The sequence below is a fragment of the Herpailurus yagouaroundi genome, unplaced genomic scaffold (genome assembly GCF_014898765.1).
Source record: "Herpailurus yagouaroundi ecotype Mexico unplaced genomic scaffold, PumYag 189, whole genome shotgun sequence".
NCBI classification, from domain to species: Eukaryota; Metazoa; Chordata; class Mammalia; order Carnivora; family Felidae; genus Herpailurus; species Herpailurus yagouaroundi.
This window is the reverse complement of record NW_024412420.1, coordinates 13,505,523-13,524,140: the sequence shown is the minus strand read 5'-3', so window position 1 is coordinate 13,524,140 and position 18,618 is coordinate 13,505,523. Positions and strand designations below refer to the sequence as shown.

Genomic DNA, 18,618 nt, shown 5'->3' with positions numbered 1-18,618 from the left:
ATCCGACTTCGGCTTAGGCCATGATCTCGCAGTTTGTGAGTTCGAGCCCCTCGCTGGGCTCTGTGCTGACAGCTCAGAGCCTGGAGCCTGCCTCGGATTCTGTGTTTCCCCCTCTCTCTCCCCCTCCCCTGCTCGTGCTCTGTCTCTCTCTGTCTCTTGATAATAAACGTGAAAGAAAAAAAAAATTAAAAACATAAGCCAAAACCTGTCACTCTGCGTAGCTCACTAATTGCAAAGGCCTTCCTGTGGCCTACAAGTCCCTGCATGATCTGACCTTATCTCCTACCCTCTTCTCCTCTAATCGCCTTGGCCTTCTTGCTGGCCCCAGGGCCTTTGCAGTTGCTATTCTCCCTGAATCCTTCACCCTTTCATCATCCTGAGGACTTTGCTGCTTTCCTTCCCATCACCCTGCTGTCTTTTTCTTCACAACACGTGCCACCATCCGACCTTATATATATATATGCCCTCTTATTTTACTGCCTCGTTTGCCTCCCTGACTGGAACATGAGCACCAAGACTGCAGGAACGTGGTCTTTTAGTCAGGGCCAAATCCCTCATGTCCAAGATAGGTTTCACAAGTATTTGAAGGACCGGCTGGTCTATCTGGAATCTAATCCTACAGACGGATTCTCGGTCCTGCCCGGTACCCTACACAGCACGGACACTCCCTTGTTTACTGCCTCGTACCCAGGGCATAAGGCTCCAGCAGGACATGTATCTCAGGGCTATTTTACCTCTCTAGGTATTGTCTCTCTTGCTCCAACATGAGCTGCTTTGAACTCCCAGGAACCCAGCACAGAGGGGCTGAGCTCAGCCAGGAGCTCGGTGGTATGAGTGGCTCAGCAGCCCCCTCGATGGGATAAGGATCAGGACTTCCAGACGGGGCACTTCGACTCGAAGGACCGGGAAGCCTGATCCTGCCCTACTTCCTACTCTTTACTCGTCGTTTACTTGGCAGCATCGATGAGTGCCCGCTCTGGGCCTGGCTCACGGTAGCTGCGCCCAAGGAACACTGCCCTGCCCGCACAGAGCTTCACATTCAGCAGGGGAGGCACACAGAAGTTAACACACGGAACGGTTCTGAGTTGGGAAAAGTGTTCTGAAGGGCACCGGGGGGGGGGAGTGATAGAGATGTCAGGGGAGACCTGCCTGACATGGGGGGCTGGGGAGGGCCCCTCAGAGGCAGGGGCAAGCTGAGATCCGAAGGACATGGGGGTGGGTCATCCTCATGAAGGGTGGGGAGCGTGGCCTAGGTCTGGAAGGCCCCAAACAGAAAGGTACTTTGTATGCTCCTGGGCAGGGAGAGGTAACTTGCGCAAGGTACACCCAGAGCTCGAACGCAGGGCCCCAATCCCAGCCCAGGGCTGAGTCCGCTAAGCACACTTCCTCGATCAGAGGCTGAGGTCCCTATCGCCTGCAGATGACGACAGGAGCTGGGATCAAAGGTCAGGGAAAGCCAGGCCTCCTGGGTGGGGTTTCTAAGGAGAATCTCTGAGCAATGTCCACCTGCCCATCCACCTCTGGCCTCCTCAGGCTTCCCCGGGCCCCATCCAACCTCCCAGCTCCAGGACCTCTCCCTCTGGCCAGAGCTACTCACCCCGCCCCCGCCTGGGGCACAGCGCGGTACGGACACCGGGGCTGCAGGCTCCTTGTAGCCACCATAAGACTGTCCCACCTGCTGCTGCTGGGGCTGCTGGTAAACTGGAAGACGGGGGGGAGATGGGGCTCAAACGCAGTCCCTCCCGGATTCCCCTGCCTTCCCCCACAAAGCCCCTATCGTGCATTTCCACCCCCCGCAACCTGGCTCGGCCCCCACTCCTCAAAGGCTTGTGTGTCAGTGTTGCATATTCTACAGCAGGGGCTGTGTCTCTACCAACACGCTGGGGAGCCGGCATAGACCCTGATGCCGGTGCTCGATGCCCCTGGTGGGATGGATCTGAGGGTGTGCGTGAACAGGTGCCTGTGTGTGCACGGAGACAAGGCTTCTCTCCGACCTCCTCCCCATCCCACAGCCAGCCCGGTCGCAGGTCCTCTGCCCCACAGGCCTCAGGCTCACCCGGGGCGCTGGTGGGGATGTGGTGGGGCGGCTGCTGCTGCTCCTGGGGCCGCCGGTAGCTGCTGTCCTGGGAATCTCGGCGCTCAGGCTCCAGGCCTTCGCCCCCGCTGGGGCCCATGCGGCTCTTCTCAAACTCCTCGTGGTATTTTATCTGCAGCGGGAGAAAGTGCCGGGTGAAGGACTCACAGCAAACCAACCAAAGCTCCCTGCCACTTCAGATCTCCCAGGAGAGGAGAGACTCCCCGAGGGCTACAGGCAGAGAGAGCCAGGTCCTTGCGGGAGGCACGCCAGCTGTGTGCCCTTGGATAAGCTGCTTAACCTTGCTGGGCCTCAGGTTCCACCTCTGTAAGAGAGGGCATCGGTGTCTACCTCCGGTGTTGCTGCAGGGTGACAACTCCTGTTCCCTGACTACCTGCCGGGCGCCAGGCTCTGTGCTACAGGTGATGCACCATGGGCTCGTTTTAACTTGTCAGCACCTACGAGGGGGGGTGCGACGGTCCCCAGTTAACGCACAAGAAGGAAACCAAGACACTGACGAGCTGAGTTGTTCAAGGTCACGCAGACCTGAGTTGTTCAAGGTCACGCAGACTCCAGGGCCTATGCTTTTCAGCGTTAAGTTATTCTGCCTCTGTGGGCGTGACCTCACCGGGCTCTGTTGAGGATCCCAGGCTGCAGGACAAGAAATGCAGGGTCCTCCCTCCTTATCAAGGAAGGGAGGAGAGCAAAGCTTGCCCTGTTATCTGGAGCAGAAGGAACTAGTGATTTTGTGCCCCAAGGCCTGATAGGAGCTGTCCCAGCCCGGGGCAGTCCCTTCTGGCCGTCCTCTGGAAAGGCAGCAGGGCCTCACTTAGGGGTCTGGGTCAGGACCAGCCCTGCCCCTTCCCGTCATGCCCCGGGGCGGGGGGGGGGGGGGACTCACACCCAAATGGCAAAATGGGCTGAGCCCATTCCTCAGGGGGAGGCAGCCAGTCTTGGCCGGACTGAAAACCCCTGGGTTCCCTCAACTCCCACCCAGAAGGGCACCCAGGGGTGAAGTTCTCAGACACAGGGCCAGTGCCCTGCTCTTGGATTCCTAAGACAAGAGCAAAAGGCAAGTGTCCCCGAGCCCCACTCCCTCAGTGACCCCTGTCCACTGGTGGGGAGGGGGATAAGGAGAGGGGCCCACCCTCCTGAGGCCTTTAGGCACGCAAGGCAACTGCCCTTCCGACTTTTGTCCTGGGGGGTTAGAAAGGTCAGCTTCCTGTGTTTACTTTCTGTGAAGGAAAAGACGCCTGACCCCAGGAGCCAGTGACCAGGGAAGGGGAAGTGAATGTGTGGAAGAGGACAGAGGCCTGTGCTGGGGGCGTGTTTCCACAAGTAGCTGGTAGAATCGACCGTGCTTCTGACACAGCCACTACAGGAGTCAATACTGATAACACGAGGGCCAGCTGCCCCAGGTGGATGGAGGCGTGGCGAGCCCGAACACAAAGGAACCCTCCCCAGCACCCATGCACATATCACCTGCTACTGTTAATATTAATAACCTTCGCATCTGCTCAGCGATTCACACTGAGTGCCTAAAAAGCCTTTCTGCACATGATCTCCCTTGGCCCTGGGGATAGTCCCCCTGAAAAGAAAAGCTGGGCAGGTACACTTTAATTCCCATTTTACAGAAGAGGAAATATGTGCTCAGAAGTTAAATGCCTTCCCAAGACAGAGCTTTCATTACTCAATAAGGGACAAAGGGACACAGGGACAAAGTCACAGCTACACGGGTCCTTTCCTGAGGGCAGGCATGGAGCAGGGTGACCACAGGCCCAAGTCTGCCCTTCGTCCCAGGCCATGTCTTCTTGTTCTGCAATAACTATGAGTAAGCACGCCTTTCCCTTGCGACAGGGATGACGAGCACAAGGTCCCCCTAACTTTGAGGGAAGGAGAGGCAGCATGGCAGGGATAAGCGGCCTGAGAAAAGCAGGGTACAGTCCCTCTGTCTGGGCCACCTGGGCCAGTACTCCCCACTTCCTCTCCCTCCGTTCCCGCAGCAAGTGAGAAACTTCTGTCATTGCTCTGCCAACCCACCGAATGATGGGAGAAGCAAATTGGCAGGTTAGAGGGTGTTCGCACATCCGAAAGGGAAAGAAACATTTTCCAGACTCTGGGGGTCTGGCTGGTCCCCGCTCCACATGCGGCAAAGTTCTGACCTTTTTTAAATTTTTTTTTTAACGTTTATTTATTTTTGGGACAGAGAGAGACAGAGCATGAACTGGGGAGGGGCAGAGAGAGAGGGAGACACGGAATCAAGCAGGCTCCATCAGCCCAGAGCCTGACGCGAGGCTCGAACTCACGGACCATGAGATCGTGACCTGAGCTGAAGTCGGACGCTTAACCGACTGAGCCACCCAGATGCCCCTAAAGTTCTGACCTTCTAAAAGCCCCGAAGGGAGGGCCACCACAAGCCCAGAGCTGTCAGCAGATCCCCGGCTTAAGAACTGTTGTGGGCCACCGTGGAAGGACACCCTGTTCTGTGCCCAGAAGATCCAAGTGCACGTGGGTTGAGGGGCCCAGGCCCCTGCTAGCCAGGACTCTGGGATGACCAGCTGGGGGTCCCTTCCAAAGCTCCAGAAACCCATTTTCTCTGCTAGCCGACGTTCTGTGTTCTGAGCCCCTGCTCTCCTCACGCTGGTGGAAAACCAAGGTCTGACTCCCCACGATGCTGCCACATGATTCTACGTCATGGTCAACAGGGGAACATGGGCTCCGAATGGAATCAGCAACTCAGCAGCCAGGGTGCATTTTTTATAACGTCTCCCACTTGCTGAGGGCCTGTTTTGTGCCCTTACATGGATTACTCATTTCCTTTTCTCAGCCAGCCCTACAACTATGTAGCACCCTCACCCCCAGTTTATAGGTGGGGAAACGGACGCTCGGAGGTGGGTAACTGGTGGGTTATCGGAATCCAGCTCTAACATCACACCCTTGCTTCTCAACTACCGTGCAATATTGTTCCCGATTACAGACTAATAACATTTTGTTTTTAAAACAAACGTAAATCTTTGGGATGCCTGGGTGGCTCAGTTGGTTGAGCGTCTGATTCTTGATTTCAGCTCAGGTCCTGATCCCAGGGTTGTGGGATCGAGCCCCACGTCTGGCTCTGTACTGAGCATAGAGCCTGCTTGAGATTCTCTCTCTCTCCCTCTCCCCAGCCTGTGCTCTCTCTCTCTCTCTGTCTCTCTCTAAAATAAAATAAAATAAAATAAAATAAAATAAAATAAAATAAATAAATAGGGGCACCTGGGTGGCTCAGTCAGTTAAGCATCTGACTTTGGCTCAGGTCACGACCCCATGGTTCATGGGTTCAAGCCCCACGTTGGGCTCTGCACTCACAGCTCAGAGCCTGGAGCCTGCTTCAGATTCTGTGTCCCCCTCTCTCTCTGCCCTTCCCTTGCTCGTGCTCTGTCTCTGTCTCTCAAAAATACATAGACATTAAACAAAATTTTTTTAAATAAATAAGTAAAACAAATGTAAATCCGTTTACCTTCATTAGTTACCAGAGAAAGGCAAGTTAAAATCGCGGTGAAATACCATGATGTACAATCAAAATGGCTAAAATGAGTAAGTCTAAGGACGTGGGGGACGTGGAGCTGTGGAGACTCTCTCATCACTGCTGGCGGGAGGGTAAGTCAGTCCAGCTACTTGAAAAATAGACGAGCATTACTTGGTAAGGTGAAGGGTCGTAAACTCTAAGACCCAGCAATTCCACTCCACACAAACACCAGCATCAATCAAATGCCGATATAAGCATTAAACGGAACACTACCCAGCGATGAAAAAGAGTGAGCTATAGCTACACGCGAATACGTAGCTGAATTTTTTTAGTGTTTTGCTTATTTTTGAGAGGCAGCGAGCAAGCGTGCACAAGTGGGAGAGGGGCAGAGAGAGGGAGACAGAGGATCTGAAGCAGGCTCCGCGCTGATAGCAGAGGGCCCGATGCGGGGCTCAAACTCACCAACCATGAGATAGTGACCTGAGCCAAAGTCAGACGCTCAACCGACTGAGCCACCCAGGCGCCCTGTGCCTGAATCTTTGAAATTTCGGGTCCTGTCGACCAAAGGAAGAAAGACACAAAAAGAATACCTACTAGATGTTCAAAGTCAGGAAAACCAAAATTATAGTGTTTAGAAACGCATGGTTCCAGGGGCGCCTGGGTGGCGCAGTCGGTTAAGCGTCCGACTTCAGCCAGGTCACGATCTCGTGGTCCGTGAGTTCAAGCCCCGCGTCGGGCTCTGGGCTGACAGCTCAGAGCCTGGAGCCTGTTTCTGATTCTGTGTCTCCCTCTCTCTCTGCCCCTCCCCCGTTCATGCTCCGTCTCTCTCTGTCCCAAAAATAAATAAACGTTGGGAAAAAAAATTTTTTTAAGAAATGCATGGTTCCATATTAAGAAAGTTCCATTATAATGGTTCCATTATAAAGAAAAGAACAGCACATGTTTTCAAAAATTACGCCAGAGGGTTGTCCCACAAGCCTGCCTCCAGGTCACTTGACCCTGGGGATGGAATTTTTGTTTGACTTCACCATTTACTGCTGATTACGCCCAGATTCTAAAGACTGAAGCTAACTTACAGAATATGCACTGCCAGCTATTATTTTTTTAAATGTTTATTTATCTTGAGAGAAAGAGCGAGCGAGCAGAGAAGGGGCAGAGAGAGAGGGAGAGAGAACCGCAAGCAGGCTCTCCCCACTGTCAGCTCAGAGCCCGATGTGGGGCTCGACCCCACGAACTGTGAGATCCTGACCTGAGCCGAAACCAAGAGCTGGATGCTTAACTGAGTGAGCCACCCAGGTGCCCAGCCCTGCTGATTATTTTTAACTAATAGGAAGGCAAAGCATTTCTGCCCCTGGCAAAGATATTCCCAGAGTTTATGGTTTTATGGTCCTGTAGAACATTAACCAGTTCTACAGATACTGGCAGGGCATGGACCAGCTCTGCATCTAACTGCATCCAGCACTTTCTTTCACCGAGGAGGCATCACCTCTGCCTTCCTACCCTCCAGCATAATTAAGTGAAATATATGATAGGTGCTCACTGCAGGAGAATTATGTTTTTAACACTTTGAAAACTTGTAAGAGGAGTTCAGTAGTATTGTTTCTTGACTGATCAGTACACACAGAGGTGTTTACGGCATGTGTTACCGGGTTGTTACATTTCACAGAAGAAGGAAAAGAATTGTATACAGAAAATCATCATGTAAGTAGAGACATAGGCAAATAAAAGCAGAGCTTCTCTACTAGGCAGGGGCTTCCAGAAAAAGGGTGTCCACGACGAAAATTCCCCGGTCCCTTACAGCCGTTAGAGCTCATGACCAAAGGCCAGGATTCCAGAAGGATACACTGCATCCCAGAGGCCATCCCTGGCCTCTCAACGCTTTTGATGCCTTTCATGAAGACACAATCACCCCAGAAGTATAACTTACTAGCACCTTGCCTCAAAAGTTTTCACACATTCTCAGTACCCACAACGGCCCAATTTTTCAACCAAGCTTTCCTCTTTGCCTCTTCTTTAGCCACAAGGTGGAAAGGAGACAGGTCTGCCTTTACAGAAATGAGAATAACATTGACAACACTGATCTGATGGATGACAGACCACACACGTCCAAAGTGTTGAAACACCACCGGGGGAGACCAGCCACTTTTTCAAAATGCTCTTGCTCGTAAATCCTCTAATCTGGAGCATATATTCCTCCAGGGAGGCAAATCTCATCTCTTTGCAAGATGCTCTGACCTCCCTGGAAACAGCTAACCTCGGAAGTGAGTGACAAACTATACACAGGATGCTATTTTGGATACAAAACAAAAGGTGTGGCTCTAAACACTATCTTTTCCCAAAACTCTTCTGGAGGTTGGGACAATTGAACAATGGCTCTAAGCATAGCTTCAAGTTCCCTTAGAGTTCGGGAGGTGGCCAGGCCTGACACCCTCTGACGAGGGCTTGGTGAAGTTTTTTCACTGTTTTTGTTTTTATGTTTATTCTTTAAGGGAGAGAGACAGAGTGCAAGCAGGGGCGGGGCAGAGACAGAGGGAGACAGAGGACCGGAAGCGGGATCTGCACTGACAGCAGAGAGCCGGATGCGGGGCTTGAACTCACAAACTGTGAGATCATGACCCGAGCCGAAGTCGGACACTTAACCGACTGGGCTACCCAGGCACCCCGAGTCTGCATTTTTAATAAACCTTTCCACGTGATTGTAGCATAGGTGTTTGGAGGCCCGCATTTGACAGACTCTAACTGCATTCACCAAAACCAAGCGTCTTTCAGGTTCGTGGTCACACCTCAGAGGTCCCAGCTAAAGCTGCAAAAGCAGAATCGGGTCAGGTTCAAGTCACCTCCCCCAACTCAGAGCAGAGGACAATCAGCTAATTGCAGCCCTGTGGTTAACGAAAAGATAGTTATCTCCTTAGGTGTAGGTGTCCTGGCCACAGTGAGTTCTGTTACCAGGGCTCCTCAGATATTAACACCTCCAATGACTGGGTAGGGAATACTCTGGAAGCCTTCCAGAGAGGGAGGCAGAGATGACTGGGCTTGCTCGTCTTCTGCCCTCTAAAACCCACGGCTGGAAGCAATGAGGGGATGTGCTGGGGAGCTGGGGTCGTGGAGGACAGCACGTGTCCTCGCAGTGGAAAGCCACAGAAGCTGGGGAGTCAGGATGCCAGCTTTGTGAGCCATTCCAGGTTTTCCCCATTGCCCAAGGCTTTGCCCCCTCCCTCCCACTTGCCATGTGGAGAGTTGGAAGGCATAGACCTTCTTTAACCCTCTTTACCCTCCAGACGGTCTGGGCAGCATCAGCAGGGAAGCTCTAGGGTGTGGGGCCAGGCCCTGGCTTATAAAGAAGCAACTGAAACAGGCTTTATTTATGTGTGTATTCCAGGGGAGGGGTGGCGGCGGGGTGGTGGTGTGGATTAGAGCCCTCCCAGCCCAAAGGAAGCGCTCCATTTCCTCAAACCACAAATTTCAAACTGCAGGGCAACAGCCTCGTGGCAAAACCCGCTCTGTTACCCGTTCGGTTAAGTCTGCAACGAGCATCTTTACAAAATAAAGTAAAACAGAAGATATCTGAACGCTCTCCCAAGTAGTAAGGATTCTTTCACGTAAGTCTTGACTTGCTTTTCTCTCTAAATAAACAAGCGTGCCCGTTTGGGGCGTCGCTATGTGAAATGTATTTCGTAGCGTAGGTTGCAAAGTTTGAAGGCCATGGGCTTGGGCGTGACGGGTGCTCCCAGGGTAGGTTCTGGCTCTGAAATCCACCTGAGCCGCTGTGGAGCCCTTTCCCAGCACAGCCCCATCAAGGAGGCCGGGCGGAGGAAGGGGGAGGCCTGTGGAGCCCAGGGATGAGCGCCAGGTGGACCACCTGGCACCCAGGCCCTCAGCCCAGAGAGACACTGGGCAACCTGTTGACCCCTCCCCGTTCTAAACATAAAGACAACTGTTTGCCGAGGCGTCCATTCGTAGGACCTCCCAGACGAGGCTGGCCAGGCCCACACTGCAACTCTGTGCCCCGGGACCCTGTGCACGGGTCCGCAGCCCATGTTCTGTGCTTGTGGCTCAAAGCAGCGCTCCGCCCCCACATACCCAAAACCCCCCAGGCGGCCTCCCCACAAAGGCAGAGCTGCGCTGGCTGCTGGCCGCTGGCTCTACCAAGCAGGAAACCAATGCCTGTCCCCTGGCCACAGGGGCCATGGGTCCATCGATCTACCACCCACTCTCTATACCCAGTCCTGCCCCAGCCACACACGGCTGACCATCCCCAGCCCAGGAGGGCCAGGCCAGGGGGTACGGGGCCAGCCGGCAAAGCCAGCTGGGGTTTTTACACAGGAAGGAAGAGCAGGCCGAGGTGGGGGAGGAGGCCGAGGGAGGGCGGAAATGACTGCAATGTCAGCACCCAGAGACAGACGAGGGGGAGGCTGGCCCCTCCCCACCCCTGCCACCCAGTTATGACCTCTGTGCTTAGACAAAACAGTCAGTCTGGACCCTGACACCCCCCATAGCCAGGAGGGGAAAGGAAACAAAGGAAAAACTTCAGAGAGGGTGGGGAGTGATGTAGCACATAGGCCCATCCTGTCCACGTACCCCCCGAAGTATGGTGCTTTCAAGGCAGACATGCTCTGTGGGCAGAGGGCAGAACAGGGGAATACGGGTGCACAGGAAAAAAGGCCTCTGGGAACCCCACACCCCTTCTTCCCTCTGCTCAAGCGGCTGCCACCCAGGCACACCCAGAAGGGCCGGGGGAACAGCGGCGAACTGGCCTCGTTCATGCCTGCCAGACCAGCAGGGAGGGGAGGAGCGGGGAGGGCAGCAGGTCAGTGCAGGTTCCAAGGCGGCGGGCAGGGGAGCATACGTTACTGATCTGGTCCTGGGTCTTCTTGATTCTCTGGAGTTCCGGTGTATCTGCAACCACACTGAAGCCTTTGCCCTTGTTCTTCTCAAACTCCTCCTTGTAGCGCACCTGGAGGACCAAGGAGGGGAAAGGGATCCGAGTGAAGGCAGGGGCAGCAGAGAGGGCCCCAGCCTGTGGCCACCTTTGAGGCGGCAACCGGCCGGGAGAGAGATCCCGACCGGAAATCCCCCTGCAGCGACATCTATCACCCACCCCCAAACGCAGAGCAGAAGCCTTAGCCAAGAAGTGTTAGGCCGCTAACAATAACCGGTTCACACGTATTCAGGGCATTCCGAGCACCAAGTGCTTTACGTGAATTCTCTCATGTGAGTCTTACCGTGTTCTATTATTGGCTCCATCTTACAGATAAAGAAACTGAGCCAGAGCTAGGCAAAGTCCCCTGCCAAGGTCACACAGCTTGGCAATAAATGTCCAGAGCCACCATGGTGCAAACTCTCATCTGCCGGACTCCTGACCCTTCACCGCTAGCCTCTCCTGCCTGCAAGCTATAGGAAGAAGGTTCTTTCCAGAGCTCCAAAGACAGCCCCGGCCAGGATGTGGCCCTACCCACTGAGAGCCCGGAGGAGTGTTTAAGCGACCGGCCGAATGAAGGCTGTGCCAAGGGACAGAGTTAGCGCCCAGAGAGAAGGGCAGTGAGACAGCCACTTGAAGACTCCATCAATGCATCTTTGACAGGCCTGGCGGCTTCCTGGAGACTGCCAGGCCCGCTTCTAAGGTCAATGCCACATGAGGGGATGAAATTGGCGGGGGACAGACAGGACTTCACAACAGGGTTCCTACCACCCCACCACTGCCTTCTTCTTCTGAGAAATCCACAGAAATTCAAGTATAGAGGGACTCAAGTCGGACGTACGAAAGGACTTCCTGAACACTAATAGAATTGAAATATGAAAAATATCTTGTTTTCTCCTGGGGGGTTTGAAGCACAGAATGGAGGCTGGGAATGCCCATGGGACAGAGGACTGTTCGGCTTCCAGAGGCTTCACTGTCCCCCTCAGAAGCCAGCTGTTCCAACCCCACCAGCTGCCTGGATTTCCTCCATGGGGGCTGCTCCACTGTCCTAGAAGCAGGTCAGCCCAGGACACGAGGCCCAGGACCTCGGGAGTTTCCAGGATGGGACGTCCGGGCAGCTCCCAGGCATGGAGACATCTGGCCACAGGGCTGAGCTGCACCCTGACCCGACCGACAGCACACACGTATAAATCTGTGGCCACACCTGTCAGTTCCTCTGCACAACCCCCAGGGGTCAGAGGTCCTTGTCCACTGTCTGGAGCCCAGCTTACCCATCCATGGGGTTCTTCATCCTAAAAAGGTTTCAGAAGCTCCTTCGTTCTGATCCAGACTAAAATCAAAGGCCTGGATGTGCTAGTTCCCATCAGACCGGAAGTTAATGCAGTAAATACAAGTACTGACCCACCCCAAGGGCCCAGAACTGCCTCCAGCGTCACCTCTTCCAGGAAGACCTGGAGCAGCAGGGCAACTTTTTGTGTTGGAGGTAGAGGGACCCTTTGGGAAAGGGGCATTAGGGAGGGGAAAGCATTAGAGCCAGAAAATTACAGCTCCAGATGCAGAAGCCCCAAATCCAAGGTCTCTGGCCTCGGTTTCCTCATCTGTAAAAGGGTTGTCACAGGAATCAGTTAAAATATGGAGAGGGGGGCTTCCCGTCACCGAGCATGGGCAAAGAGCCAGAGGGAGTTGGCTAACACGGGCGCAGTCTCCCACTTGCTAAGTGATCTCGGGCAAATGACTTAACCTCTTGAGCCTCCCTTTCCAATCTGTAAAATGGGGATAGTACCACTCATTCCAATCAATGGTACAGACTACAGACAGTGGCCCTCACACAGCAACTGCATCCTGAAGCATCCTGAAGCAAGGCAGGGCTCAATACCCACTGAGAGGGCAAGCGTGGAAGTGCTCTGTCAACGTTCAAAGTGCTGAACAAGTGCCAGACCCCCATTCTCTCCTCCACTTCCTGGCCTTGTAAGGGTCAGGCCCCTAATCCAGGGGAATAATTGCCATGGCGACATTACAATGACATCAGCTAGTTCCCAAGCTCAGGAACTGCCTCTCCCTCCCTGCCGGGGAAGGAGAATTCATTTCACTCCTGGCACAGGCAGCCAGATAGGGCGGGGCTGGGGTGGAATGGGGGCTGAGAAAGGATGGAGGGAGGTCTGGGCTCGGCACCTCTTTGCTTATGTCACTAGGTAAGTCAGTCTCCCTCTCTGGAATCCCCTGAGCCGGGGGCCAGCCAGCTGATCTCTAAGAGCCCACCCAGCTCTGGAGTTTGTGACCATTTTTATGTACCTGCAGGCCTTAATTATGAAGAATCAAGGTGGGAAACATTCTCTGAGAGGCCTTTTGGTGCTGGAGTGGGTGCACAGGGAAAAAGGTCGAGAGCCAGGAGTGCGGGGAGGGCCCCGCTGCCTAGAGCCCCTCTGTCCGGGTTTCCTTGTCACCCAAGCAGGAGTGTTTGCCCTCATCTGGGATGGCTCGCCAGGACGTGATGGGGGTCTTGGAGGGAAGGGACCTGCCCAAGGTCATTCAGCCTAGTTGTTGGTAGGGTCAGGGTGCAACTCAGCACTGTGGGCGGATGACTCCATGCCTAGGAACTGCCTGGGCCTCCCATCCTGGAAATTCCCAAGGCGGGGCCAGATCTGATGCCCGAGCAAAGGAGGTACAAATATAAGTGTTTGTCACAAGAGTGGTGACTGAACTGAACAAACACAAAATCTCCCAACAGCATAATTTAGAACATAACTGCGTTGCTGACGTAACATAAAAGATCGTGACTTAAAAAAAAAAAAAAAAAAAATTGTTTTCTGGAAAAAAAATACAATACCAACAATTTCCACCGACTATGTGCCTACTATGTGCTGGGCGCCCATACGATGTAACCCACCCCCTTCTAACAGAAAAGAAATCAGTTTTAAAATTAGACAGACACAGATGGGGAGGAGAACTAATGGAAAAGTCAGTGCTGGAAGCATTCATGAAAAGGTCATTGTGTCTACTCCCCAGCTTCATTGTGCCCAGGCTCCATTTCCTCTCCTTTCCAGGAGAATAGTTAATAGTGAACATTTATTGAGTGCTGACTCTATGCCAGGAACTGTTCTAAATGCCCGATATATACTAATATCCTCACAATAACATTTGGAGAAAGGTAAGCCCCATTTTACAGAAGAAAACACTGAGGCTCACTCAGGAAGGTGAAATAACTTGCTCAGGGTCACACAGCTAGTGGTGGCAGACCCAGGATTTGACCTTCAGCTGGTTTAGGTAAGAGTGACAGAAGTGGGGCGCCCGGGTGGCTCAGCCGCTTAAGTGTCCGACTTTGGCTCAGGTCACAATCTCAAGGTTTGTGAGTTCGAGCCCCACATCAGGTTCTGCGCTTCCAGCTTGGAATCTGGACCCTGCTTCAGATTCTGTGTCTTTCTCTCTCTCTCTCTCTCTCTCTCTCTCTCTCTCTCTCAAAAATAAATCTCTAAACATTAGGGTGACACCAGTATGCTGCCTCCTGTGCTGGTCACAGACCACACTCTCCTGTGCCTCAGGGCATTTCTCACTCTGTGCTGGGACTGCCCAGCACCACGGGGGTGTGAGATGGGGGAAAAAATGAAAGAGGCATTCTCTTTGCACTTCTCCAGGGCCTCAGAGGGCCACACAGACACCCCCAGCTCAGCCCCACCCCAAAGATGTCGCCTTTCTGCTCAGCCTGAGGGCTGGAGGTGGGAGAGCTACCTCAGGTAGGGGATACAGCTGGGCCCCAGTCTCCCATTCCCTGCTTCAGCCAGGCCCGGGCAGGACCACCCAGAAGGTCATTTCTGGTCAGTTCTGTGGTTACCTCCTCCACAAGGGAGGCTCCAGGTGTCCCAGACACCCAAAGTACCACTTTGGGAACCAAACTGGAGACAGGAAAACAAATAAAGTTGAAATAGCACCAGCGGCTTCCAGAGGAGAGGGCTGAGACACATGCACCCAGGCCAGGAAGGGGCCTTGGAAAGAGACCAACTGACACCCTGGTGGGGTGGGGCAGGGCAGGCAGAGGAGGCTCCCACTTCCCTTCCTGCCAGCCACAGACTGCTCTAGCAGGCCCTGCCCCCACAGCAGCCACAGGAGCCAGAACCTGTCACCACCCCCGGTCAGGCCCACTCATCCCTTCCAAACCCAGTGCATCGGCCAGCCCCGGACCTCCAGGCGACTGGGCTTTGCTGTCCCCATTTTACCAGGGAGGGGAAAAAAAGCTATGAGAGAAAAGCGGCCAGGCTCAGACCACAGAGCTGGGGGCGAGGTAGAAGGAAGACAGAACCAGGCTTGCAAAGAAGGCAGGGGCCCTACCCCCACCTGCCACCTACCCCAGTCCAGAGCCCTGACTCCGTGACTCACACCCCACGTGGCAGAAGCAAGGGGAGAGCTGGGGTCAGTTCCACCCACTCCCTGCCTGACCCCAGCCCAGCTCTAAGGCTCTGAGTATGTCCAAAAGGCTCAGGAGAATCACCAGGGCAATCAAAATGCAGATTCCTGGGCCCTGCCCAGAACTACCAACCAGAAACCTCTTGGGTAGGGCCTACGAATCTGTATTCCAGTATGCACATGCACGCACGTGTGTGTGTGTGTGTGTGTGTGTGTGCATGTGTGTACACACACACACACTCTCTCTCTCTCTCTGTCCCCCACCACTGGTAACAGCATCCTGTGGGTCAAGAGTACCAGGCTGGGCACCACGTCAGACTACAGAATTGGTAAGAGCAAGGGGTTTGAAATCTGCTTCTGTCACTGGGCTCTGGGCAAGGGGCCTAGCCTCTCTAAACCTGTGTCCCCATCTGTAGAATGGGGACAAAACAATCTCTCTTTCATCAGGTGGTCATAAGGATTAAATGAGGTCAGGGCCTGGCCCTCAGCGAGGACCGCATGGAGAATGGCCGCCATTCTCACAAGGTCCTCAGCCTGCCCGAGAGACAGGAGGAGCCCGGGAGCCCAAGAGGTGAGCAGCAGGCCAGGCCCCTGGGGAGCAGGGAGCAAAGGCAGAGGAACCTTTGGAGCCTGAGCACCGGGCGCTTCCTCCTACAGACCCCGCCCCTCAGGGATCTGGTTCCAGGGGCAAAAAGAGCTACAGCCGTGCTTTTGTGGGACTGACAAAGGCTGAGGGAATTAATAGGGTTTGAATTTCTCCTCCTGAGAGTAGGGGTGTGTGTGTGTGTGTGTGTGTGTGTGTGTGTGTGTGTGTGTGTGTCTGCCCTGGCCTCTGCCTGAGTGTGTGCACATACTCTCACACCTCTGGACCCACATCTTTCCAAAGACCTAATGTCCCCTCCCCATACCTCTTCTTCCAGGTTCCTCTGATGGGACCCCCACCAACTGGGGATCTGACCGTCCCTCTCAAGCTGTTGGGGGGAGTCCGGGTTGCCCTGGATGCTGTGGCCTTCCCACCCCCCAAAGTCCCCTCCACCTCTGGCCCCAGGGGGCCTTCTACTGGATTGGGAGGCCAGGGCGGTAGTACGCGGCTGACCAAGGAGGGTCTGGCCAAAATCTTCCCTGTGTAGACTAGGCCCAGGCCCCAGAGCTGCCTCAGCCCCTCTCCCTGCCAGCTGGACCACCATGACCTCCTCAGCTGGCAGGGGTCTGGTATCCATACCAGCTCCCCCTTAACTACAGGTTTCACCCCAAGCAGGGTCCGCCTCTGGGCTGGCAGATGTAAGCTGCTGCTGAGGGAAAAACCAGCTTCCCCTACTTGCTCCCAGCTGCTGTGGGAAACAGGGGAGGCCTGAGCCTCAGGCCTCACCAGGGCTGTACATGGTCAAGGTCACTGTACTTGGGAGTGGAAAAACCAGAGGCCAGATCCTGCAACTTCATTTACTGGGCGTGTCAACAGGCAAAGCCTCAGTTCCCTCATCTGATATCCCCCAGAGTGGGGTCAAGGATCCATGAGGCAAAGTAACTAAAAGCACTTGCTAAACTATAAATGTTCCCAGCAGCACGAGGAACTATCGTGTTTAGTATCAAAGTGGAGACAGTGTTCCTTAGGGAGCTGGGTGGAAAACGGGAAAGAGCACAAGTCTCAGAATTAGATAAACCGGCCTTCAAAGTCAGCAGCATCCCTTCCCTCTTCCTAAAGTAGAAGTGACCTTAGAAGCGACCTTGCCAGCCGCACAGGCTGAGAACCAAGGGAGCTTCAATGCCCAGGCATCAGAGGCTCAACAAGTTAGTGGTTCACAGTGTTATTACCCCTACTACCACTGTCTGATCTTAGCAAGCCCCCTAATATCTCTGGGCCTCTGTTTCCTCATCTTGCACCACGGGAAAAACACAGCACCTTCCTCACAGCTGCCGGGAGGAGTCAGGGAGAGAGTGCGCCCACAGCCCCAGGCAGCACAGGGCTGGTCCTCCTCCACGCGACCTACTAGGAGACAGGGCCCCAGAGAGGTCATGTTAACATCAGACAGCAGGAGCCCCACTCCGGAGGGATCAGGAGAGATCCCCCTCTGTGGCCCAGGGGGACCTCCCAACATGTTCCTGGCCTTGGGCACCCTGTCCACTTGGCTAAGTCCCTCAGGGGGTCTCTGCAGAAGCCCCGCCCTGCCCTGCCCCCCTCTTCACAGTCCAGCCTAGGTTTGTCCCAGGAGCCCTCCCAGACCACTAGGGAGAGTGACCTGTTCAGATCTCAGGGCTCTGGACCCTTTGCTTATTCCTCAGTGTCCCCTAAAGACCGAGTTCTCCCTGGGGCACCAATCCATCTCCCCCCTCTCCCCCCCCCCCCAGTGGCACGCACCACTCCCCACAAAGCAAGTGCTCAAGAAAATCAGGCCCAAGGAGACAAAGGTAGGACAGGCCCCCAGGGCGAGGCCCCCTTCCCAGCGGCCCTCTGAGGGGTGGAGGAGGTTCGGAGACATGGCCACAAAGAGCCGACTGACCTCAGGCTGGCCCCCGCCCGGCGCCGCGCCCCCCCCCCTTTGGGGGGGGGGGGGGGGGGGCGGGTTGGGTTGTGAGTGGAGAGGAGGGAGAAGGAAACAGCTTCCTGGAGGAAGTGGGCTTTAGAGGCCACACCATAGTTCCTGGAGCAGAAAGAATCAGATACCGATACCTCCCCAGCAGGCTTTAGGTAGAAAGGGGAGGGGGCATGCCTTCCTCCACTCCTTTGATAAAGGCAGGAAATAAGAAGCAACTGGTGCCCGGGTGGGGGCAGGGAGACAAGGCAAGTACCAGGATTTCAGCACCCTGGCCTTGCTTCGTAACCACAGGGGGAAGGAGCCCTTGCCAAATCCAAGGGTTACAACAGCCCTCCCTCCCGGTCAGGCCGCAGGGCCAGCCCCGCCCCCTCACCTGACTCTGGAGCTCGCTCTGTTGCTTGAGGCGGAGGTTTTCCGGGGTGTCAGCCACCATGGTGAAGGACTGCTTGGGGTAGTGTCTGCAGGACAGAGAGAAAACAGAGTAGAGGTCACTCTGGAGAAGGGGCAGGAGCCTCCTGGCTTCTCAGAGACATGACTCTCCTGGAAACTTCCTCTTCTCCGCCAGCAGCCCCTGTCCCTGCCCCAGCAGCACAAGCACGATGTGCATCACCCTGGGCTGAGGGGAGGCAAGTGCTTCTCAGATTTAGCCGGGGCGGAACTGGGAAGACAACATCAGGCCCGAGTGGCTGGCCGGCCATGGAGAACTGTCCTGAGCCAAAGGGAGGCCCTAGGGACAGTGTCTGAGGGTTTCGGATGGCCCTTATTTGGGGATAATCCACGCCTTAGAATCTCGTGTGCAGGGAGGTTGAGTGGCCTGGGCCACCCAGGACGGCCCAACTAGACTGGGGAGACGATAGAGCAGAGGTCAGGACAAAGCTTTCAGCTAAAACCAGAAATGGGGACCAAGCAGAGGAAGGGCGGGGGGGGGGGTATGGAGACAGAAGTAAAAGGGAATGGAAACAAGACAAATGAGCAAAGAAGGAAAAGAGAGAGACAGAGAGAGAGAGAAACCAAGAAACAGACTCTTAACTACAGAGAATACTGATGGTTACCAGAGGGGAGGTGGGTGGGGGGATGGGTAAAATAGGTGATGGGGACTAAGGAGTGCACCTGTGATGAACACCAGATGATTAAAATAAGAACTTAAGAAAAAAAAAAGAAGAAGTAAAGGAGAATGGGACATACATAT

General features: G+C 54.5%; 1 protein-coding gene across 2 annotated transcripts in view; it reads right to left on the bottom strand.

Annotated features, from left to right (window-relative positions):
- Positions 1-18,618, bottom strand: part of LASP1 (LIM and SH3 protein 1) — a 51,437-nt gene that overhangs the window by 4,770 nt on the left and 28,049 nt on the right. For both annotated transcript variants that reach the window (XM_040497359.1, XM_040497357.1), the window contains exons 3-6: positions 17,803-17,887; positions 10,426-10,533; positions 2,057-2,207; positions 1,598-1,701 (exon numbers count right to left, since the gene is read on the bottom strand). In XM_040497359.1, coding sequence (XP_040353293.1) covers positions 1,598-1,701; positions 2,057-2,207; positions 10,426-10,533; positions 17,803-17,887 — 448 coding nt within the window. The remainder of the gene's footprint in view (positions 1-1,597; positions 1,702-2,056; positions 2,208-10,425; positions 10,534-17,802; positions 17,888-18,618) is intronic.